Raw genomic sequence first — 24538 nt, 5'->3', positions numbered from 1 at the left:
AGGAACCAGAAAAAGAATAAACAAAATCCCAGGCTTGTAGAAGGTAGGAAATAGTAAAGATGGAGGGATAAAAGAAATAGAGAATAGAGGAGTGCCTGGGTGACTCAGTCAGTTAAGTGTCCAACTCTTGGTTTTAGCTAAGGTCCTTATTTCAGGATCATAAGAAGCCCTGTGTTGGGCTCCATGCTGAGTGTGGAGCCTGCCTAAGATTCCCTCTTGTCCTCTCCCATTACTCCTCCCCTCGTGCTGTCTGATTTCTGTACGTTGACTTTGTATCCTGCCACGTTACTGAATTGCTGTATGAGTTCTAGTAGTTTGGGGGTGGAGTCTTTTGGGTTTTCCATATAAAGAATCATGTCATCTGCGAAGAGAGAGAGTTTGACTTCTTCATTACCAATATGGATACCTTTTATTTCTCTTTGTTGTCTGATTGCTGTTGCTAGGACTTCTAATAGTATGTTGAACAAGAGTGGTGAGAGTGGGCATCCTTGTCGTGTTCCTGATCTCAACGGGAAGGCTGCAAGCTTTTTCCCATTGAGGATGATATTTGCTGTGGGTCTTTCATAGATAGATTTTATGAAGTTCAGGAATGTTCCCTCTATCCCTATACTTTGAAGCGTTTTAATCAGAAACGGATGCTGGATTTAGTCAAATGCTTTTTCTGCATCAATTGAGAGGACCATGTGGTTCTTCTCTCTTCTCTTATTGATTTGTTCTGTCACATTGATTGATTTGCGAATGTTGAACCATCCTTGTAGCCCAGGGATGAATCCCACCTGGTCATGGTGGATAATCTTTTTAATGTGCTGTTGGTCCTGTTTGCTAGGATCTTGTTTAGAATCTTACCATCCATATTCATCAGTGATATTGGTCTGAAATTCTCCTTTCTGGTAGGGTCTTTGCCTGGTTTGGGGATCAGGGTAATGCTGGCTTCATAGAAAGAGTCTAGAAGTTTTCCTTCTGCTTCAATTTTTTGAAACAGCTTCAGGAGAATAGGTGTTATTTCTTCTTTGAAAGTTTGGTAGAATTCCCCAGGGAATCCATCAGGTCCTGGGCTCTTGTTTTTTGGGAGGTTTTTGATCACTGCTTCAATCTCGTTACTAGATACCTGTCTATTCAGGTTGTCAATTTCTTCCTGGTTCAATTTTGGGAGTGTATAGTTTTCCAGGAATGCATCCATTTCATCTAGGTTGCTTAGCTTATTGGAATATAACTGTTGACAACGTGAGACAGGAATCCATCAGAATCCTAGAGGAGAACATAGGCAGTAACCTCTTTGATATCAGCCACAGCAACTTCTTTCAAGATATGTCTCCAAAGGCAACGGAAACAAAAGCCAAAATAAACTTTTGGGACTTCATCAAAATCAAAAGCTTCTGCACAGCAAAGGAAACAGTCAAGAAAACAAAGAGGCAACCCACGGAATGGGAGAAGGTATTTGCAAATGACAGTACAGACAAAAGGCTGATATCCAGGATCTATAAAGAACTCCTGAAACTCAACACACAAAAAACAGACAATCATATCAAAAAATGGGCAGAAGATATGAACAGACACTTCTCCAATGAAGACATACAGATGGCTATCAGACACATGAAAAAATGTTCATCATCACTAGCCATCAGGGAGATTCAAATTAAAACCACATTGAGATACCACCTTACACCAGTTATAACGGCCAAAATTAGCAAGACAGGAAACAACATGTGTTGGAGGGGATGTGGAGAAAGGGGAACCCTCTTACACTGTTGGTGGGAATGCAAGTTGGTGCAGCCACTTCGGAGAACAATGTGGAGATTCCTCAAGAAATTAAAAATAGAGCTTCCCTATGACCCTGCAATTGCACTACCGGGTATTTACCCCCAAAGATACAGATGTAGTGAAAAGAAGGGCCACTGTACCCCAATGTTTATAGCAGCAATGGCCACGGTCGCCAAACTGTGGAAAGAACCAAGATGCCCTTCAACGGACGAATGGATAAGGAAGATGTGGTCCATATACACTATGGAGTTTTATGCCTCCATCAGAAAGGATGAATACCCAACTTTTGTAGCAACATGGACGGGACTGGAAGAGATTATGCTGAGTGAAATAAGGCAAGCAGAGAGAGTCAATTATCATATGGTTTCACTTATTTGTGGAGCATAACAAATAGCATGGAGGACAAGGGGAGTTAGAGAGGAGAAGGGAGTTGGGGGAAATTGGAAGGGGAGGTGAACCATGAGAGACTATGGACTCTGAAAAACAATCTGAGGGTTTTGAAGCGGCGGGGGGTGGGAGGTTGGGGGAACCAGGTGGTGGGTATTGTAGAGGGCATGGATTGCATGGAGCACTGGGTGTGGTGCAAAAACAATGAATACTGTTACGCTGAAAATAAATTAAAAAAAAAAAAGAATAAAAATACTAATAAATTCAAGCACAGAGGTGCAGCACTTCCATAGTGAAAAGTACGAAATGTTGCGAAGAAATTGATAAGAATTAAATAAGTGGGCAGACACCCTTTGTTCATAGATTGGATGACTTGATAGTGTTAAGATGGCAATACTCCCCAGAGTGATCTACAGATTCAATACAATCCCTATCAAAATCCCAAAGGCCTCTTTTACAGAAAAGGAAAAGGAACCCCAAAATTCATATGGAAACACAAGGGACCTCTGTAGCCAAAACAATCTTGAAAATGAACAAAGTTGGAAGACATGCTTTACAATTTCAAAATATACTATAAAGTTACAGTAATCAAAACAGTGACATACTAGCATAAAAACAAGACATATAGATCAATGTAATAGAATTGAGTCAAGAAATAAGCCCTTACATCTACCATCTATTGATTTTCAACAAAGGCAGCAAGACCTTTCACTGGGGAAAGAACGATACCTTCAACAGATGGTGCCAGAACAACCAGATATCCATATGCAAAGGAATGATATTGGGCCTTTACTTCATACTGCATAATTACCTCAAAATGGATCAAAAACATAAATTTTAGAGTTAAAATGATAAAACTCTTAGAAAACATAGAAGCAAATATTTGTGGCCTTGGATGTGACAATGGTTTCTCTTTTTTCTTTCTTACATTTTTACATTTTAATTTCTGTACAGTTAATATACAGTGTTATGTTAGTTTCAGGGTACAATAATATAATGACTCAACAATTCTGTACATCACCCAGAGCTCACCATAAGTGTATTCTTTAATCCCATCAGCTATTCCACCCATCCCCTCAACCACTTCTCCTCTGGTAACCATCAGTTTGTTCTCTATATTAAAGTGTTTGTTTCTCAGGGGGGCACCTGGGTGGCTCAGTGGGTTAAAGCCTCTGCCTTCGGCTCAGGTCATGATCCCAGGTTCCTGGGATCGAGCCCCGCGTCAGGCTCTCTGCTCAGCGGGGAGCCTGCTTCTCCCTCTCTCTTTGCCTGCCTCTCTGCCTACTTGTTATCTCTGTCTGTCAAATAAATAAATAAAATCTTAAAAAAAAAAAGTGTTTCTCAGTTTGTCTCTCTCTCTCTTTTTTCCATTCATTTGTTGTTTCTTAAATTCCACATATGAGAGAAATCATATGGTATTTGTCTTTCTCTGACTGACTTATTTCGTGTAACATAAGTCTCTTCAGATCCAACCACATTGTTGCAAAAGGCAAGATTTCATTCTTTTTGATGGGTGAATAATATTTCAGTGTGTTTTGTGTGTGTACACATACACACCACTTCCCCTTTATCCATTCATCTTTTTTTTAAAAGATTTATTTATTTATTTGACAGAGAGATAGAGAGAGAGCACAAGTAGGCAGAGCGGCAGGCAGAGGGAGGGAGAAGCAGGCTCCCCACTGAGAAGGAAGCCTGATGCAGGGCTCAATCCCAGGACCCTGGGATCATGACCTGAGCAGAAGGCAGCCTCTTAACCGTGAGCCACTCAGGTGCCCCATATCCATTCATCTTTTGATGGACGCCAGAGCTGATTCCATAATTTGGTTATTATAAATAATGCTGCAATAAACACAGGGTCATCTATCCCTTTAAATTAGTGTCTGTATTTTTTGATCAATACCTAGTAATGCAATTACTAGGTCACAGAGTAGTTCTATTTTTAACTTTTTGAGTAACCTCCACACTGTCTTCCACAGTGACTGCACCAATCTGCATTCCTAGAAACAGTGCATGAAGGTTCCTTTTTCTCCACATTCTGGCCAACACTTGTTGCCTGTGACTTTTATTTTAGCCATTTTGACAGATGTTAAGCAATATCTCATTGTCAGTTTTGATTTGCATTTCCCTGATGATGAGTGATGTTGAGCATCTTTTCATGTGTCTTTTGGCCATCTGTATACCTTCTTTGGAGAATGTCTGTTCATGCCTTCTGTCTATTTTTTAATTCAATTATTTGTTTTTTTGGCGTTGAGTTGTATAAGTTCTTTATATATTTTGGATACTAACCCTTTTTCAGAAATGTTGTTCGCAAATATGTTCTCCGATTCTGTAGGGTGTTTTTTAGTTTTGTTTTTTCCTTTGCTGAGCAGAAGCTTTTTATTTTGCTACATGCAAAAGAAAGAAACTGGAACATTCTCTTACAGTATACACAAAAGTAAACTCAAAATGGATTAAGGACCTAAATGTGAGATAGGAAACCATAAAAATCCTAAAGCTAATTATGTGGTATAAAGTAAGGGTCTAATTTAATTCCTTTAGGTGTGGATATCCAATAATTTCTCTGACATCAGCTTTAGCAACATTTTTCTAGATAGGTCTCCTGAGGCAAGGGAAACAAAAGCAGAAATTAACTATTTGGCCAATTATTTCCTAAATAATGGCATCAAAAGAAACTAAAGAAAAAATTAAATTGGACTTCATCAAAATTTAAAACTTTTGCAAAAGGATACTACAAAGAGAATGAAAACAATAACCATGGAATGAGACAAAATATTTGCAAACCACTTTTCTGGTAAGAGTCTAGTGTCTAGAACATATAAAGAACTCTTTTCTCCAAAGAAGATAGACAAAGGCCAAGAAGCATATGAAAAGATACTCCATGTCACTAGTAACTAGGGAAATGCAAACCATAATAAGATACTACTTAACATCCACTGAATGGCCATAATTAAAAAAAATAAATAACAACTATTGGTGATTCGAAAAATTGGAGCTCTCATACACTGCTGGTGGGAATGTAAAATGGTGCAGTCACTGTGAAAAACAAGTTTGGTAGTTCTTCAATATGTTAAATATAGAATTAGTACATGACCCTGCAACAACTAGGGATATCCAGAGAGTGAAAAAAGGTATTGAAACAAAAACTAGTACAGGAAAGCTCAAAGGCAGCTTTACTCATAATAGCCAATAGAAACAATCTAAATGTTCATCAACAGATGAATGGTTAGTCAAAATGTGCTATATCCACACCATCAATTATCATTCAGCCGTTAAGTGGAATGAAGTACTAATGAATGCTAAAACGTAGATGAATGTTGAGAACATTATACTGTATAGTAAAAAAGCTTTACACAAAGGCCATACTGATTTTGCTTATCATATATTTATAGCACTTAACATAAACACAATAATTACTTCTGATTATATATGAAGTCTGTATTCCTTGCTACATTATAAGCACCATAAAGCAGAGAAAGTATGTATCATTCATCCAATAGTTTTAATCACTCAGCTGAGTGACTGTCACATGGTAGATTTTCAAATAACTACTGAATGAATGAATGAATGAATGCCATTTACTCTTAAAATTCTCCACTGGTTCCCCACTGCTTTTACAATTCTCAACTGTTTACTATGACTCCTAATTCCTATAAGATTTGGCCCATTTTTCTTTGTACCTTTATTTTCACATCATTTAATCACTACTTAGTGAGTACTTATGTTCCAGGCACTGTGCTGTGTGCTGAAGATACAATGACAAGTAAGATACATAGCTCCTGAGCCTTTTGGAGCTTATAGACCAGGAGGAAAGACAAACAATAACAAGATATGAGTAAGGGTGGGTAAAGACAAGGTATTTGGTATCATGAGTACCTAGCAGGTATAGTGACCTGGATTGTGGATTGTGGAATGAGAAAACGGAAGCTCAGAAAGACTTTTTGGAAAAAATGACATTTAAGCAAAAATAGGAAAAATGAGGAGTTAGCTAGGTGAATAATAGGGCAAGTTCCAGATAATGAGAAGGGCATTTGGAACCTAATACTGAAACACAGAGATCTAAAAGAAGTTAAGATAATGAGAAGGGCATTTGGAACCTAATACTGAAACACAGAGATCTAAAAGAAGTTATTTCCGTAAGGCTCCGCTTTGAAATTATTGGGGGTGGGAGGGAAGCAGAGAGACAGAAAGCTGAAAAGGCAGGTGTTCTAACTCTAAAAGCAATGGCAAGCCATTGGAGAGTTTGAATAGGAGGCTAAAAAACCCCAAATCACAAATAATTGTCTATGTTTGTGTATCATCTGATTGAGGACATGAACTATGCCTATTTAATCATTTCCCCCAGTAACCAGAATAACGGAAAGTATATACTAGGTATTTTGTAAGTGTTCATTAAGTGCTACTGAATCAAAGCTGGTAGCAGAAGAAGAAATGAAACCGGATTCTATTCTACAACCTACTACCCATTTAAATATGAAGATATTAGACAGTCCTCAGTAATAACCACAATGAAATCCCTGAAATCAACTAATTACAATTAGAGTGAATTTATTTGATTGAAAATAGGTTGCTTTCCTGTTAAAAATGTAATCTAAAAGTAAAAATATTACAAAAGGAATACATGTAATCATTATCTAAGAACCAATAATTAAAATGGTTTTGCTAGACATCAGAAGCCATCAGGCCTGTATGGTTGTGTGTCAGCAACAAGAAGTGCAAACTTATTATTTATACTGTCAAAATTACATAAAACTGAAGATAGTATGTTTCAACCTTTCCAAATTCTGACCTTATTTTACTTCAAACACCACAGTGACTGTTTATTTTTCTAACTCTAGATAACATGACTTTAAAAATAAGGAACAGGTTGAGAATTATGCCTAAGGATCCATACAGGTACAAGAATCCTAATAAAAATCTATCTTTTGGCACACCTGTATTACACAAAAAGAAGCTGACAGTGTATCAGTGGCTCTTTGTGTAGGATAATCTGGAACATAAAGTTGAAGGAGAACTAATTTATTTTCTTCTGTCATAAAGTTTTCGATCGAGATACTTTATCGATGTAAGTGAGGAAACAAATACGATATACTAGTCATGACTACATATTGCTATAAAGACTACTGATAAAGCCTGGTTATTTGGCAGTTTCGGATATATTCATATACAGTGAGAAAGGCAGGCAACGTGTAAGACAGTGCAGACTGTCGGACTCCCTTTTAAGAATCGATTAGAGGTCAGGGATCTCTCTGTGATGACTAAGGCTATGCCGAGCCAGATGAACGTATGCAATAAAAGCGCATTATGACTTGAACTACTGCCGCTACATTACACGCATGTTTTATTTTTAAAGGTGTTTTCACATTGGGTCAGCATATCTCTCGTAAGGTACTATTTGCCCCATATTTAAATAAGGACACTGTGTCCAAAAAAATACCCGTGATTCTCCCCGTGTACGTTAGCCTGACAGGAACAGTGACTTAACCCAAAATGGAGCGTCCTAATTAAGACTGACTTCCATGGGGTCGCTGCTAACTCTGCGCCCAGGGCCAGGTGTCCTCCTCCTCGGGGCTGATCTCGTCTCTGACAGGGGTCAAGTGAATGATCCCCACGGATGCAGTTTTCCTCACAGAGAAGCTGACAGCACCAGGGCCGCGCCCGGACAAGCCCCCGAGCAAGCCCCCGGCGTCAGGGCCGCCCCGCGCACCGGGCAGTCGAACGGACGGAGCAGCTGCGGCGCAGGAACGCGCGGGAAGGAACCACCCGGCCGGCCTCCCACCACTTCTCTCTTCGTCGTCCGGTCGGAGGCCCGGGGCAGGGAGCCCAAACCGGAGCCAGACGGCAGAGACGCCAGAGACCCCGGGGGCCTGGGGCGGAGCAGCACGCGGTCTACTCCGCCCGGCCGCCGCCTCCCGCGACCCGCGCGCGGCACGCGGCCGGGAAAACACCTTCCGTGCGTCGGGTCCCGCCCAGCCAGGTAAGGGGCGGGCATCCCCGCACCCCGAGGGCCCTTCGCGCTCCGCCCGGTGCACCCCGCCCCGCCCTCTGCGGGGCTGCCCCCCGTCGGCCGCCCCGCCTCCAAGCGGCTAGCCTTGCCCGGTGACACCTCAAAGCCGACCCGCGGCAGCCGGACCCAGCCGGGCGGTGGGAGCGAGCCCCGGGGCGTGGTCACCTTTTGAGGTATCTGGCGTCCTCCCCTTGCATGGCGGCGGCGACGGCAGCGCGGGGGGAGAGCGGAATCTGAGAAGGCCGGAGGAGCGAGGCCCGCGGACGGCGGCCCCAGGATCCTCACACCCAAAGGCGATGACAGTCGGGAGGCCTGCAAGGCTGGGCGGCGGCGCTGCGGTTACCACGGTGAGGCCGCCGGCTCCTCCCACCGCGCCCAGGCCCCCGAACACTGCGGCGACCCGGACCCGCCCAGAGCCGGCTCCGCCAGCGCCGCCTCAAGGCGCATGCGCCTGCTGCGCCGCGCCGTCTGCGCAGGCTCAGTGTGAGGCGCTGGGCCCTGGGATGAATCTGACGCGCCCTAGAGCGGAGCCGGGTTTGGGCGTGTGCGGTCGGGAAGGGGCTTTTGATCACCGCCCTCTTGAGGATGGAAATTGGAAGAGTCCTCCCGGTCAGCCCCATGGGACTGTCAGGTCTTAGCTTCAAAACCTTTTTTTCCGTTAATCTTTTATTTATTTTTAAAAATCTCTATTTATGTTTTAAATTTGTTTTCAGTGTCCCAGAATTCATTGTTCATGCACCACACCCAGTGCTGCGTGAGCTCATTACTGCCTGCTGCAGAGCTGCGCGGCCCTGGCCGGTCACCTGGAACCAGGTAACCAGCTTGGAGCATCGTGGGGAAGGAGCTGCGCTGACTGCACGGAACAGCTCTGAATTTGCGGAGACAGTCGGACCCTCCTACGAAATGAACACAGCCAATATCACTTTTAATTAAGTGCCACCCTGTGACTCCCACTTCGGTGTTCTGAATCTAGAATGCACTCCCGCCCCCGCCTCGCCCCATCCCGTTCCACGCGCACACATGCACGCTCTCTTACTAGCGCCTGAAATGCCAGCTCCTGCCCTAATTATCCCTAACTCAAGGTACCTTCGGACTCGTTTCCTCTGAGGCTGGCCATAGGGAAGAACTGCTTTTGAATCTTATCAAGTAAATACCCTCCGCTTTCAGCTCTGTGCCCACGGGCTCCGCTCTCACATCTCTGCAGAGGACTTAGTTCATTTATGCGGTAAATATTGACCGAGGGTCAGCTTTATGCCAACACCAAACCAGGCTCTAGGGTTTCAAAGAAAACACCTCTCCTCCCTTTCCTCTCTTTCAGGTCTGTATTTTCAGTCACCTTGGGCCCTGTCTGCATAGCTGTTTCATTGTTCTGCTCAAATGCAGCGCAGCGCGTGGAATGTTAAATATAGAGACACCGTCCATACCTGCCAAGAGCTATTATTTTTATGTCTACCCATTCACACCAACTACACTATTTCTGTCAGTGTTGTAGTCATTCTCTCAGTCTTCCAGAGAAGAAGATTTGGAGCTAATTTGCCCTCTTATTAGACTTAGAAAATTCTATCATTTCTTCCTTCAAGATGTTCCCGCAATCCAACTTTTCTTCTCCATTCTCACTTCTGTTCATCTCACTACTTCATACCTGGAATACTGCAATTCTTTCCTAACAGGACTTCCTATTTTCTGTTTTTTCCAAATACTCATTCTAAATATGATATTACATCTTACAAATTGTCATTCATAGATAGATTACCTTAAGACCTTCACAGTATCTAAAATTGCCGGATCACAATATCCATTAAAATGCATAGCTAATATAACAAGCATTCTTGCAAAATAAGCATCTTGAGATCAAAGATTCTTTTGCTGTGTTAACCACTATACCCCTAGAACAGCATCTGGCCCATAGTTGGCACTAACTAATTACTGGGACACTTGGGTGGCTCAGTTGGTCTAGCCTCTGACTCTTGATTTTGGGTCAGGTCATCATCTCAGGGTCATGAGATCAAGCCCTGTGTCTGGTCTCTGCTCAGCCGGGAGTCTGCTGGAGATTATCTCTCCCTCTGCCCCTCCCCCATGGTGCACATACTTTAGCAAATAAATACATAACTCCTTTTAAAAATGGAATTATTGCTGTGTTTGATTTAACACGTTAATAAAAATTCAGGGATCTATGATGCTATGTAACAATGGATAGAAAAACAGAAAACCCCTCACTTTCATTGAAGGCAGTAACTACCTTAAATCCTTACTCTAAAAATCAGTTATTAAAGGGAAGAACTAAGCACTTGATCCATGTCCTTCCAATTCAGGGAAAAGAACTATAATTTACCTCCTCTTGACAGGGGAAATCTCTTCCTTATATAAAATGCCTGCTAGTAACAAAGAACAATAATTATAGACACCACAAAGAAAGTGAAAAGATAAATTAAAAAATGATACACCTGGGGCACCTGGGTGGTCCAGTGGGTTAAAGCCTCTGCCTTCCGCTCAGGTCATGATCCCAGGGCCCTGGGATGGATCCCCACATGGGGCTCTCTGCTCAGCAGGGAGCCTGCTTCCCTTCCTCTCTGCCTGCCTCTCTGCCTACTTGTGATCTCTGTGTGTCAAATTAAAGTAAATAAATAAATAAAATCTTTAAAAAAAATAAAAATAAATGATACACCTATTTCTATCACAAAAAAACCAGGTGGAAGTGGGCTGACTGGAGTTAAATTTCAGGACTGTATGAACCAAGCAGTTACCAGACATGAAGAAGCAAAAGAACTGATGAGTTTTAATATTCAAATAACTTTTCTTCTTTAAATTAACTTCTGCTAAACCAGTTTCTTCATTTATAGTAACTTCTGGCAGCTGTACATATATAATTTTATTTTTTAGTAATTTTTACTTAAATTCAATTAATTAACATATAATGTGTTATTTGTTTCAGGGGTACAGGTCTGTGATTAATCAGTTTTATATAACACCCAGTGCTCATTACAACATATACCCTCCCCAATGTCCATCAGCTACTTACCTCATCTCTTTATCCCCTTCCGCTCCAACAACCCTCAGGTTGTTTCCTATGATTAAGAGTCTCTCTTATGGTTTGTCTCTCTCTCTTTAGTCTTGTTTCATTTTTTCCTCTCTTCCCCTATGATCCTCTGCCTTGTTTCCTAAATTCCACATATCAGTGAAATCATATGATAATTGTCTTTCTCTGACTTATTTTGCTTAGCATAAAACCATCTAGTTCCATCCATATAGTTGCAAATGGCAAGACTTCCACTATACATTTTTTAAAGCTGCTAATAAAGCAAATGTGCAGGCATCCAAGATGTTCCCCATCATAGTTAAGGCAAATGGTATCACAATTCAAAACCCAAGAAAGTTTTCCTGGAGAAATGCCGAAGTCTTCTTCCTGAATTGTCTGTGAATTTTCAATGACATCTGCAGTGAACTGGCTAACCCCTGGGGCCTCTTCTCCAAGAGATCCAGACTGAAATCTCAATGAACACAGAGGTGGTAGATTCACATTAGGAACAACATTTAAACCACAGGATTTAATTAAAGATATTTTAAGGTCCCCTATGAATTGGGTGCCTGAGTGGCTCAGCTGGTGAAGCATCTATCTTTGGCTCAGGTCATGATCCCAGGATCCTGGGATCGAGTCCTGCATCAAGCCTGCTTCTCTCTCTGTCTCTCTCTCTGTCGCTCTCTCTCTGACTCTCATGAATAAATGGATAAAATCTTTAAAAAAAAAAAAAAAAGGTCCCCTATGAATCAAAAAGGGAAAGACAGAAAACCCGGAGGGACATGGACAAAGAAGAAAAGGAGGAAATAGGAATGGCAAGGAAGAAAGTAAACAAAACATGAAAAAGTGCTCAACCTCAACAGTAACTAGGAAGACGCCAATGAAGACCATAAAGAGATACTGTCTTACACTGGCTAAGATGCGAAAATTAAGAAGTCTGAATACACAAGTGCTGGTGCAAATGTGAAGCCCTGGAAATTGCTTGGTAAACATTTCTGGTGTGAGTGCATTGGGACTACCACTTGAGAGTAAAAGGTCCTGTTTTTGCAAAGTTTGACAGGCACATGACCCTAACTCTCAGCAATTCTACTCTTAGTTATAAAGCTCAGAAAATTCAAGCCCATGTGCACAATAAGGTTTGTTCCAGACTTATCAAAGCACTATTGTGTCTACTAGAAAAAGAAAAACTGAACAAGTACTCCAAAGTATTTTCACAGGAGAATGGATAAAATACATCTCAATTACTTGTACTATATCATATTAGGCAGCCGAGAAAGTTTATGAACTAGAACTTCACAAACCACATGGATGAGTATTAGAAATATTATACTGAATGAAAAGAGCAAATTGCAGATTACATAGAGTATGATAACTTGTAAACATTTTTCATACATTCTTTTTGGTGTGTAATTTTATGAGTTTTGATAAGAGCATAAGTCATGTAACCACTAAACAATCAAAACACAAAGGAATTCCATCATCCCTTCAAATTCCTTTGTGTTCCTTAGGAATCACCCAATTCTCCTAACCCCATGCTCTGGTAAATTCTGGTCTGTTTTCTATTCCTATAACTTTTCTTTTTCTAGAATGTCATCTTTTTTTTTTCAGAATGTCATCTTAATATAATCATACATGATGTAGCTTTTTATGCCTGATTTCCTTCCCTTAGATAATACATTTGAAAGTCATCCATGTTGTGTTTCAGCAGCTTACTCTTTTTTTTTTTTTCAGTAACTTAGTCTTGTTTTATGGTTAGGTGATATTCTATGCATGAATGTACCACACTACAAAAAGCAATATGAATACTTACATATTGGTTTTTGTATGAACCAAAGTTTTCTTTTCTCCTGTACAAACACCTAGGAGTAGGATTGCTTAGTTTATGGTAAATACATAACTAATTCTATGAAACTGCCAAACTGTTTTCCAAAGTGGCTGTGGCATTATGCATTCCCATGAACAATGTAGGAGTTCAGATGGATCCGCATTCTCACCAGCACTTAGAATTGTCAAGTGTTTCTGTTTGTTTGTTCGTTTACTTTAGTTATCCTAACAGGTGTGCAGGGCTATCTCATTTGATTTAAATTGCATTTCTATGGTGATTAATGATATGAACATCTTTCCACGTTTTTAATTACTATTCACATATATACATTTTTGAAGTCTCTGTCCAAATATTTTGTTCATTTTTTAATGTTTTTGCTGGATTGATCAAAGAGATAGATAGAGATGTAGAGAAATTACTGATTTATGAAATGCAAGGACATCATTGAGATTTTATAGGTATATATAAAAATGGTAATAAGGAAATACTGTGAATAACTTTATACTGATAAATTTAACAGCTTCAAATGGACAAATATCTTGAAAGATGCTTATTACTAAAACTGAGATAAGAAGAAATATAAAACATAATATATAGAGGTGTCTGGGTGGCTCAGTCAGTTAAGCAGCTGCCTTTGGCTCAGATCATGATCCCAGTGTCCTGGGATTGAGTCCCACATTGGGCTCCTTACTTGGCAGGGAGCCTACTTCTCCCCCTGCCTCTGCCTGCCAGTCTGCCTGTGTTCTCACTGTCTCTCTCTCTCTCTGACAAATAAAAATCTTTTAAAACACATTGTATATATATACATGCATATGTATATATATATAAAAGAATATTATGCAGCCATTAAAAAGAACGAGATCTTGCCACTTATGACAATATGGATGAACCTAGAGGGTATTATGATGAGTAAAATAAGTCAGACTGAGAAAGACAAATATCTATATAATTTCACTCATATGTGAAATCTAAAAAAATGGTATTTGAAGATTTCACATATGAATGAAATCATACGATATTTGTCTTTCTCAGTCTGAGTTACATATCTCTTAAGTCAGATGCTTGGACACCTGGATGGCTCAGTCAGTTGAGCAACTGCCTTTGGTCAGATCATGATCCTAGGGTCCTGGATCAAGTCCCACAGTGGGCTAAGGAGCCCACAGTGGGGAGCCTTCTCTGTCTGCTTCTCCCCCGGCTGTGCTCTCTCTCCCTCTCTGATAAATAAGTAAAATCTTAAAAAAAATGAAGAAGAAGAAAAAGAAATCAAATGTCTAATTGCAGTTTTTCATGCAAAGAACACTCCAGACACAGCATCGCTAATGAATTCTATCTAGGAAATGATGTCAAATTACATATTCATGCAGAAAATAGAGAATGAAGGAATTTTTACCAATTCATCTAATTATGTCAACATTATCTGGTATCAAAATCAAAGATATTATAAAAGAAAAGCTACAAATATCCTTGGTGAGCATATACACAACAATACTTAATAAAATATTGGCAAATTAAACCTGCAGTATTTAAAAAAGTATAGTACATCATGACTAAATAGTCTTTATCCCAGGAATGCAATATTGGTTTAACATATGAAAATCTAATAACATATAATTTGACATATTAACAATATAAAGATGAAAACCAATATGGTCATGTTAATAGAGGCAGAAAATGAATTTGGCAAAATTCATTTTTAAAAGAACCACCAGCTACTAAAAGTAGAAAGTGACTTCCTCACTCTAATAAAGACATCTGTGTCAGTTTATTTCTAGGCTTTCTATTCTGTTCCATTAGACTATATATCAGGAAGTATGATACTTCCCATTATGTTCTTCTTAAGATTGTTCTGGTTATTTTAGGTTCACTGTTGTTCCATATAAATTTTAGGAAATTTCTTTCTGTTTCTATAAAAATAGCACTGGAGGGCGCCTGGGTGGCTCGGTGGGTTAAAGCCTCTGCCTTCAGCTCAGGTCATGATCCCAGAGTCCTGAGATGGAGCCCCGCATCGCATCGGGCTCTCTGCTCAGCAGGGAGCCTGCTTCACTTCCTCTCTCTCTGCCTACCTCTCTGCCTGCTTGTGATCTCTGTCTGTCAAATAAATAAATTTTTAAAAATCTTTAAAAAAATCACTGGAATTTTGATATGGTTGTGTTGAATCTGTAAAATAACTTCAGATAGTATGAATATTTTGAAAATATTCTTCCAATCCATGAACACAGGATGTCTCTCCATTTACTTATGTCTTCTTTATTCTCATGTTTCGTTGCTATGTAGTGTTCAGAGTAGAAGTTTTTACCTCCCAAGTTTATTTCCTTTTTTATTTTTATTTTTTTATTTTTTTTAAAGATTTTTAAAAATTATTTATTTGACAGAGAGAGATCACAAGTAGGCAGAGAGGCAGGCCCAGAGAAAGAGGAGGAAGCAGGATCCCTGCTGAGCAGAGAGCCCGATGTGGGGCTCGATCCCAAGACCCCAAGACCATGACCTGACCTGAAGTCAGTGGCTTAACCCACTGAGCCACCTAGGCGCCCCGAAGTTTATTTTCTTTTTTAAAAAAGATTTATTTACTTATTCTAGAGAAAGAGAGACTGAGCATGCATGCATAGTGGGAGGGGCAGATGGAAAGAGCCTCAAGCACACTGTCTGAGCACAGAGCCCCACGTGGGGCTTAATCTCATGACCCAAGAGATCAGGACCTGAGCTGAAACCAAGAGTCAGACGCTGAGCCACTCAGGCACTCCCAGTTAAGTTTATTTCTAAGCATTTTATTCTTTTTGCTTAATTGCAAATAGGATGTTTCCTTCATTTCTTTTTCAGATATTTGTTAGTGTATTGAAATACAATTAATTTTTATGTTGATTTTGTATCCTACAACTTTATTGAACTTGTTTACTAGTTCTAACAGATTTTGTGGAGTGTTTACCGTTTTCTATATATAGAGTCATGTCATGTGCAAACAGAGACGATGCTCTCTTTTTCCTTCTGATTTGGATGCCCTTTCTTTTTCTCGCTTAATTGATCTGGTTGGTAGGTCCACTACTATGTTGGATAAAAAGTGACAAGAATGGGTATCCTTGACTTGTCCCTGATCTTAAGAGTGAAAGCTTTAAGTTTTTCACTGTTAAGTATGATGTTGGCAGTGGGTTTTTCATATATGATGTTAATTATGTTAAAATAATTTCCTTCCATTCTTGGTTTGTTGAAACTTTTTATCATGAAGGGATGTTAAATTTTGTAAAATGCCTTTTCTGCATATATTGAGAGGATCATATGATTTTTATCTTTCATTCTTTCAATATGATTTATTGTTTACTGATTTGGGTATGTTGAACCACCCTTGGATCCCAGTGATAAATTTCACTTGATTGTGGCTATATGATTGATTTCAAATGTGCATTTGAATTCAGTTTACTAGTATTTTTCTGGGAATTTTTGTGTCTGTATGCATCAGGTTACTGGTCAATAGTTTTCTTGTAATGTGCTCTTTAGCATCAGGATAATACTGGCCTCATAAAAGGAGTCTGGGAGTGTTCCTTCCTCTTCAACTTTTTTTTTTTTTTGTAATAATTTGAGAAAGACTGGTGTTAATTCTTCTTTAAATATTTGGTAGAATTCACCATGAAGCCATCTGGTCTTAGGCTTTTGTTTGTTGGGAGGTTTTTGATCATTGACTCAATCTTAGGATAGATTTTCAAAAATTAACTCAGCTTTGTTGATTTTGTTGTTCTAGTCTTTGTTTTTGCTCCGATCATTTTTACTTTTTCCCTTCTGTTCTCCTATTTCTAGTTAATTGAGATATAAAGTTGAGATCTTTCTTTTTTTCTTAATACAGGCATTTACGACTATAAATTTCAGTCTTAGTATTGCTTTTGCTTTTGCTCTATCCCCTACATTTTGGCATATTGTGTCTCCATTTTCATTTGTTTCAAGGTATTTTTAAATTTCTCTTTTGGGGCACCTGGGTGGCTCAGTGGGTTAAGCCTCTGCCTTTGGCTTAGGTCATGATCCCAGGGGGTCCTGGGATCGAGCCCTACATCGGGCTCTCTGCTCAGCGGGGAGCCGGCTTACCTTCTCTCTCTGTCTGCCTCTCTGCCTCCTTGTGATCTCTCTGTCAAATAAATATATAAAAATCTTTAAAAAAAATTTCTCTTTGATTTCTTACTTGACCTATCAGTGGTTCAGGACTATGTTAATCTCCACATACTTGTGAATTTTCCAGTTTTCTTTCTGCTATTGATTTCTAGTTTCATTATACTGTGAGGATATTCTATATGATTTCAGTCTTAAGTTTATTAAGACTTGTTTTGTGACCTAATGTGATTTATTATCCTAGAGAATGTTCCATGTGTACTTGAGAAGAATGTGTTCTCTACTGTTGTCACATTGAATGTTTTATACACACACACACACACACACACACACACACACGATAATATATATCTGCAGGGCCCATGTGGTCTACAGTGTTGTTCAGGTCTACTGTTTCCCTATTGATTTTGTCTGGATTTTCCATCCATTATTGAAACTGGGGCATTGGGGCACCTGGGAAGCTCAGAGAGCTCAGCATCTGACTTTTGATTTCAGCCTGGGTTGTTATCTCAGGGTTGTGAGGTCGAGCCCTTTGTCGGACTCTGCACTGGGCCTGGAGTCTGCTTGAGATTCTCTCTCCCTCTCCCTATGCCTCTCACCTCCCATCTTTACCTCTCTAAAAAAAAAAAAGAAAAAGGAAAGAAAGTGAGATATTGGTATTTCTTACTATTATTGTATTGCTATTTCTCCTTCCAGTTCTGTCAATATTTGCTTGTTTCTATATTTAGGTGCTTTCATGTTGGGCGCATGGATAGCCATAACTATATATTTTCATAGTTGTCAGCAGGGCTTTATTACTTTCTGGAGGCTCTAGCAGATAATCAGTATCTTTGTATTTTTCAGGTTCTAAAGGTCACCCATATTGCTTTACTCATGGCCTCTGTTCTCCATCTTTAAAAATAACAGTGGTAACCAAGTTCTTCTCATACTGTCATTTTGGTAGTCCTCCTTTGATCATCACCTTTTCTAAGACCACTGCCAGGAAAGATTTTCCAAAGGAATTTTAAGGATTCATGTGGGTCTACCTGGTTAATGCAGGATAATCTGTCTATGTTAAGATAAGTCCTTAACTTTAGTCATATCTGTTAAGTTCCTTTTTGTGTATAAGGTAATATATTTACAGGTTCCAGGGATCATGGTGTGGGCATTTGATAGGGGGAGAAGGGGAGAGTACTATTTCGCCTACTAAAATACCGTTAATGCTAAAACATCAGACAATACCAAAAGTTGACAAGAATATGGAGCAACTAGAGTTCTACATTGCCTGTGAGAATGCAAAATGACACAACCATTTTGGAAAATAATTTGGTAGTTTCTCCAACAGCTAAGCATACATTTACCACATGACTCAGCAATTTCACTTCTAGATATTTATCCAAGAAAATGAAAACATATTTCTACAAAAGTTGACGTCTATCAAGGTTCACAGCTCCCTGCACAGCAAAACAAAATTAGGAACAACCTAAATATCCACTAATGCGTCGATTGATAAAGGGGCGCCTGGGTGGCTCAGTGGGTTAAGCTCTGCCTTCAGCTCCGGTCCTGCTCCCCACTCTACCTGCTGCTCTGCCTACCTGTGATCTCTCTCTCTCTGTCCAATAAATAAATAAAATCTTTTTAAAAAATATGTCAATCAATACAAATGGTGGTATAGTCACACAATGGATACTATTCAGCATTAAAAAACTAAACTATTGATGTAATAGCAACATGAATAAATCTAAAAACATTATGATAAAAGAAACATATAGTTTGATTCCATGTAAAAGAAATTCTTGAATAAAAAAACGCACAAAAAACAAAAGACTATTACAATGGGAGGCAGACAAGTGGTTGCTTATACCAGGCATAGGAGACACACAGACTGTAATCAGGATGGGAGGAATTTGGGGTAATGGTTATTTATACATGTGAACACACTTGTCAAAATTCATCAAATTGCATACTTAAAATGCCTTCATTTTATTGTACATAATTATTATATAAATTATTTCTCAGTTTGATTGTTGTAAAAGGTATAACAAACAAGGAAAAGAGAAATTCATATTTAGATATAACATAGTTAAATTACATAATTCCAAAGATAAAGAGATTTCAGATGTCTTTAAATACTTTTATATCTATTAATTTAACATTTCCCTCTTATTCCAACTCCCTCCCAAATTGATTATAAATTTTTTGAATGAAGTAACCAATCCCATTCAGCGTATGGAACTTGCTGTGATGGTTAAGAGCTTGAATTCTGGAGTCAGAACTGGCTGTAGAGTATCTGATCCACCATTTATTTACTCTTTGACCCTGGGCAAGCTAAACATTATAAGTTTCAATTTTCTCATCCATCCAAAAAAATAATTTATGTGTCTTAGAGTTATTGTAATGTTAAATGAAGTAGCATACATAAATTTATACCAGGGTGATTATGACATAAATGTTGGTAATTGTTACTAGGTAAACCAGGTGCTTGAAAACCACATATATATCATATGACTTTGAAGAAATCACTTAAACTGTGTCTTTTTAATTTAGAAAAATTGGGATAAATACCCACAATAGAAAAGATTGGGGTGAGTAGAAAATGAATATTTGTGAAAGTCTTGCAGACTGTAAAGTTATGTGAAAATCATTATGATTCCAACTTCACCCTTACATTGGTTCAGCTGCATTTTGGATACTGTACTAGCTGCAGTGAGGAGTTCAAAATTACAGAGAAAAGCAATTGCTACTTCTTGATCTTATAATTTAACACAGAGGAGAAGGAATACAAAGATACACAAAGCCCTCTGTGACAGAAATACTTAAATACAAATAATCCCAGTGATACATCAGCATTCCAAGGATGGTTCCTGGGGGTTTTGGAGCTATTAACAGTCGGACTGCACTGCTTTGGAAAGCCTGCTTGTTAATTAGGTTTGAGTAAGAGCAGCAAAAATAACTTTGGAAAAGCCAGCAGGGCAAGATCATGGAAAGTCTGGTATAAGAGAATATGATATTTAGATATTTTCTGCAGGCATGGGGAGCCACAGAACAGTTTGAATATAGGAAAGTCATGTTGAAATTTATTACGTTTGTCCATATTAATTACTTTACACTACCACACAGCAACATAGAACAGAGGTATAAGAATTACATTTTTATTTTCCAAAGAAATTGCATTTAAATGTCTTGATAGGCTTCAAGATTCTATAGAAAATCATTTCTTACCTTGTGACTGCCTTTGGGATATCATCAAATGGCCATTGTGGTCCAAAGAGTCCACATCCACTGACTATTAATGCAGTCATCTTCTCACTTTTCAAATTAACTTGAGTTCACAATGCACATCTTAAAGTAAAGGAGATTTCAATTAAAAGGGCCCATTAAAATACATCCTCTTCCTGACAGTGGTAACCTCTGTTTTCAACTAGTATGACATCAGACATCAACTATGACATCATTGGGTTGCTCCAAGGGTCAGGACAAGGAAGTAGGTGACCCAAAAGGACAATAATGAATCTCTGAGCTTTTCTTCTTCCTTGGCTTCTCTTACAGCCTGAACCATACTTTGAGAAAATACCTGTGTTGTGGGTCAAGCTGGTGATTCTTAAAGACAAGCAGTCACGTGAACACTCAATACATATCAGGGGAAGATGTGCATAGTTAGTGGTACATATGTCCATACACATTCATTCACACACAAAACTCTTGTGTTTGTGAATTTGCATATACAAATATATACATTCATGTTCAATTGGAATTTCTTAGCAAGAGAGCATAATTATTGTTATGCTTTTGGAAAGGTGCACATGGCATGGTGAGGGAGGCAGAAGTTCTAAATTTATTCATCCAGATTAGTTGTATTTATTAATTTAACCAAAATTTACCAGCACATGTTGCTTTAGACTTGATGCAAAAAGTGAACAGACATAGTTTCTGACTTGAAGAATTGTATCTAAACCCAGTAGGGATACACAGGAGGTATGAATGATATTCAAAGTAACACATTCTACAGTTGAGCTACGATGTATCTCTGTAGAAATCAAGATGACTATGGAATCACTAGTCAGACATCTAATGCATATCCCACATGAGTCATTCATCTAAGAATTGAGGCTATAAAGAGAATGAAATACAGACCTACTTTAAAGGAGTTCAAAATATATGAATAGGCAATCAAAGAGCAAGTAATTGGGGGGTCTCGGTCCTATTTCCCACACACCTATATCCCACATCAAGTTTTTCTTTTCTTAAGGGTCTTGTTATTTTAAACTGTCTTACCTATTAATTTTGTTCTTGCAAGAAGATGCCATACTATTTCTTTTTGATTTATTTCTTCAATTCATAGTCTCTCACAATGAAGTTTCATTTGAGTTGGTGTTAAGTGAATCCAATCTCTCATTCAGTACATGTTTGTTTGCTACATATTATGTGTTCCAGGCACAATTCAGAGCTAATGTAGTAGTCTGGACAAGGTAAATTCAGGCAATGGGTATATTAGCAACCAGATGTTTCCTCTGAAGTCTTAGATTTTTAGTCCTGGAAAACATGTGACAACTACTACCAAACACCTCTGCTGAAATGAGTTGGAAGCTGTTAGGTCACCAAGGAGTGCTCTCTTCCTCACCTGTTAAAGAAAGGCATTGCCATAACCTAAGTGTGACATACCCTCCGGGTCATTAACAGAACCAGAACTCTCAGTTCATTCCAAATCAGTTCCTAGCAACAACCAGTTAGCAATAATAACTTTGACGTTGGGTGTGAAGTGAACCTGTGCTTCTAAGCTTGAAATATATTATGTTCTAATGGGTGACATAATCCCACAAGAAGGGACTGAAATTAAATCACATGTTATTTGACTTTAAAACTTTGAACTTTAATTTTCCTTTTCTTTCATTTCCTCTCCCTTCTCTTTCCACCCACCTCTTCCTACCATTCTCCCTTCTTTCCTTCCTTTCTTTCTTTTCATGTGTAGACAGCACGTGTGTCATAAAAGTCACTGCACATTAGAAACAGGATTATATCTGATTTGGGGCATTTCTTACCAAATCCATCTCTCTCCAATGTAGTCTTTGCTATATCAAGTGGGAGAGTAGATATATATCAATAACCTGAGAATGGTTGCAATGAAGTCAGAAACTTTCCTGTGTGTGTTAGTGACAAAACATATGTACAACCCATTTCATGTTAGCTCACCTTCAACACCTTATCCACGTTGCCTGATTTGTTTCCTTCAAAAAGGGAGAGGTGAAAAATAAGATGCTCCTATTCCAAACTTGACAAGTTGTAAAACATTTCTCTCAAATCAATCTTCCTGTTGCCCCCCCCAATAACCACGTGAACTTCTTTTTTCTTTCCAAATGGGTCAATCGAGGATGCCAACATTCTCTGAATAAAAGTTGCTAGCATGCCATCAACAAAACAAAACAAAACAAAACAAAACAAAACAAAAGTAAAAACAAAGTAAAGAAAACATTGCTTGTCCACTTCTCTAAATTGTTCTCCTTCGGTTTGGGATGTATATTCTTTCAGTCACTTCCTTGATACTGATCCAGGCCCTTGGGGCTTGGGTGTGATATTTACTATTACAATGAGGGAATAGGTCAGTGAAAGTTCAGCACTGGGGCCCACCTTGGAGCAGACTGGTTTGGTCCGGGCATGGAGTTGTAGGTGGTGGTTGTTGGTTGTGTGTGTGTGTGTGTGTGTGTTTCCTTTCTTTCTCTTTCTTTCTTTCTTCCTGTCTTCCTTCCTTCCTTTCTTTCTTTCCTTTTGTGGAGGCAGCTGAAGAATACTTGGTTTTGTAATCAGGGTTGAGGGGACCTGAGTTTAGTCTCTGCTCTGTCTTATCCTCCTTGAACTCTATGAAATAATCTCCACCATAACCAAGTATACATGCTGGTGGATATTCCACTATCTGAACTAAGGAAACATGAACAACTTAAATATTTTTAGCAAGATTGGTTTTATTTCACTTTGTTAAAATATTATCATGATTACCAGAATACCTTTTGCTTATAGACTTCGAGATCTGGGGCCAGGATTTGTTCTAAGGTTATTCTGTTGCCTATACATTGGAGTTTATAATATTAAAATGGCACACATATGAAAAACCTGAACTGGAAAGTCAAATATCAGCTAAGGAATACTTATTCTACTTTTTCATTTTACTGGTCAATTTACCTAGAGCAAAGAAAAAAAAACTAAACAGCCTGTAGGAAGTGTTCAGTAAATGAGTTTTGAATGACTACATATAGACAAGGAGAGAAATCACCAAATAAATTGAAACTTACTGGTACTTTGTCATAAAGTAGTAGGTTCTGCATTTAATTTTTTGCATGCAGGCCATTAGAGGGAAAACTATATAGAAATAGGGCTTCTGCATTTTTTTCCTCATAAATATTACTATTACCTCATGGAGACAGTAGCCAAGAAGAGAATATTGGGTGATTGTCTTTTATTTACTTCTACCTTAGTATACATTTATTTTGTTTCTGTTCTATTGGTTTCTTCTGGCTGAAAAGTTAAATTTGTTTCATTGTATAAAAAACTCTATGTAGTTATACGGAGAAAAGGGGGATGAGTATTTAATTTTTTAAAAGATTTTAAAGATTTTTGCTTTCTTATACACTAACAATGAAAATATAGAAAGGGAAATTAGAGAATCGATTCCATTTACTGTAGCACCAAGAACCATAAGATACCTTGGAATAAACCTAACTAAAGAGGTAACTAAAGAGGTAAAGGATCTGTACTCGAGGAACCACAGAACACTCATGAAAGAAATCGAAGAAGACACAGAAAGATGGAAGACCATTCCATGCTCTTGGATTGGAAGAATAAACATTGTTGAAATGTCTGTACTGCCCAGAGCAATCTATACTTTCAATGCCATTCCAATCAAAATTCCACTGACATTTTTCAAAACGCTGGAACAAACAATCCTAAAATTTGTATGGAGCCAGAAAAGACCCTGAGTTGCTAAGGAAATGTTGAGAAAGAAAAACAAAGCAGGGGCATCATGTTGCCTGATTTCAAACTTTACTACAAAGCTGTGATCACCAAGACAGCATGGTACTGGCACAAAAACAGACACAGAGACCAGTGGAACAGAGTAGAGAGTCCAGATATGGACCCACAACCCTATGGTCAAATACTCTTTGACAAAGCAGGAAAAAATATCCACTGGAAAAAAGATAGTCTTTTCAATAAATGGTGCTGGGAAAATTGGACATCGATGTACAGAAGAATGAATCTCGACCATTCTCTTAACCGTACACAAAGATAAACTTGAAATGGATAAAAGACCTCAATGTGGTCTCCTCAAAATCCTAGAGGAGAACATAGGCAGTAACCTCTTCGACATCGGCCACAGCAACCTCTTTCAAGACATGTCCCCAAAGGCAAAGGAAATAAAAGTGAAAATGAACTTTGGGGACTTCATCAAGATCAAAAGATTCTGAACAGCAAAGGAAACAGTCAACAA

At 38.9% G+C, this 24538-nt stretch overlaps 1 protein-coding gene across 2 annotated transcripts in view; it reads right to left on the bottom strand.

Moving 5' to 3' along the window:
* The window catches only part of KIFAP3 (kinesin associated protein 3), a 184874-nt gene extending 163207 nt beyond the window's left edge, over nucleotides 1-21667 (bottom strand). Inside the window, exons 1-2 of one of the 2 annotated variants that reach the window (XM_032863012.1) lie at nucleotides 21337-21667; nucleotides 20284-20403 (exon numbers count right to left, since the gene is read on the bottom strand). In XM_032863012.1, the coding sequence (XP_032718903.1) occupies nucleotides 20284-20363 (80 nt within the window). In that variant the 5' untranslated portion in view covers nucleotides 20364-20403; nucleotides 21337-21667. Of the gene's footprint in view, nucleotides 1-8317; nucleotides 8583-20283; nucleotides 20404-21336 lie in introns of those variants that run through there. The other variant, XM_032863013.1, reaches the window with a different exon arrangement.
* Nucleotides 21668-24538: the final 2871 nt, after the last annotated feature.

The sequence above is a fragment of the Lontra canadensis genome, unplaced genomic scaffold (assembly GCF_010015895.1).
Source record: "Lontra canadensis isolate GAN:19392208 unplaced genomic scaffold, GSC_riverotter_1.0 scaffold24, whole genome shotgun sequence".
NCBI lineage: Eukaryota > Metazoa > Chordata > Mammalia > Carnivora > Mustelidae > Lontra > Lontra canadensis.
Note: the sequence above shows the minus strand (reverse complement) of the source record. Positions and strands in the feature narration are given on the sequence as shown.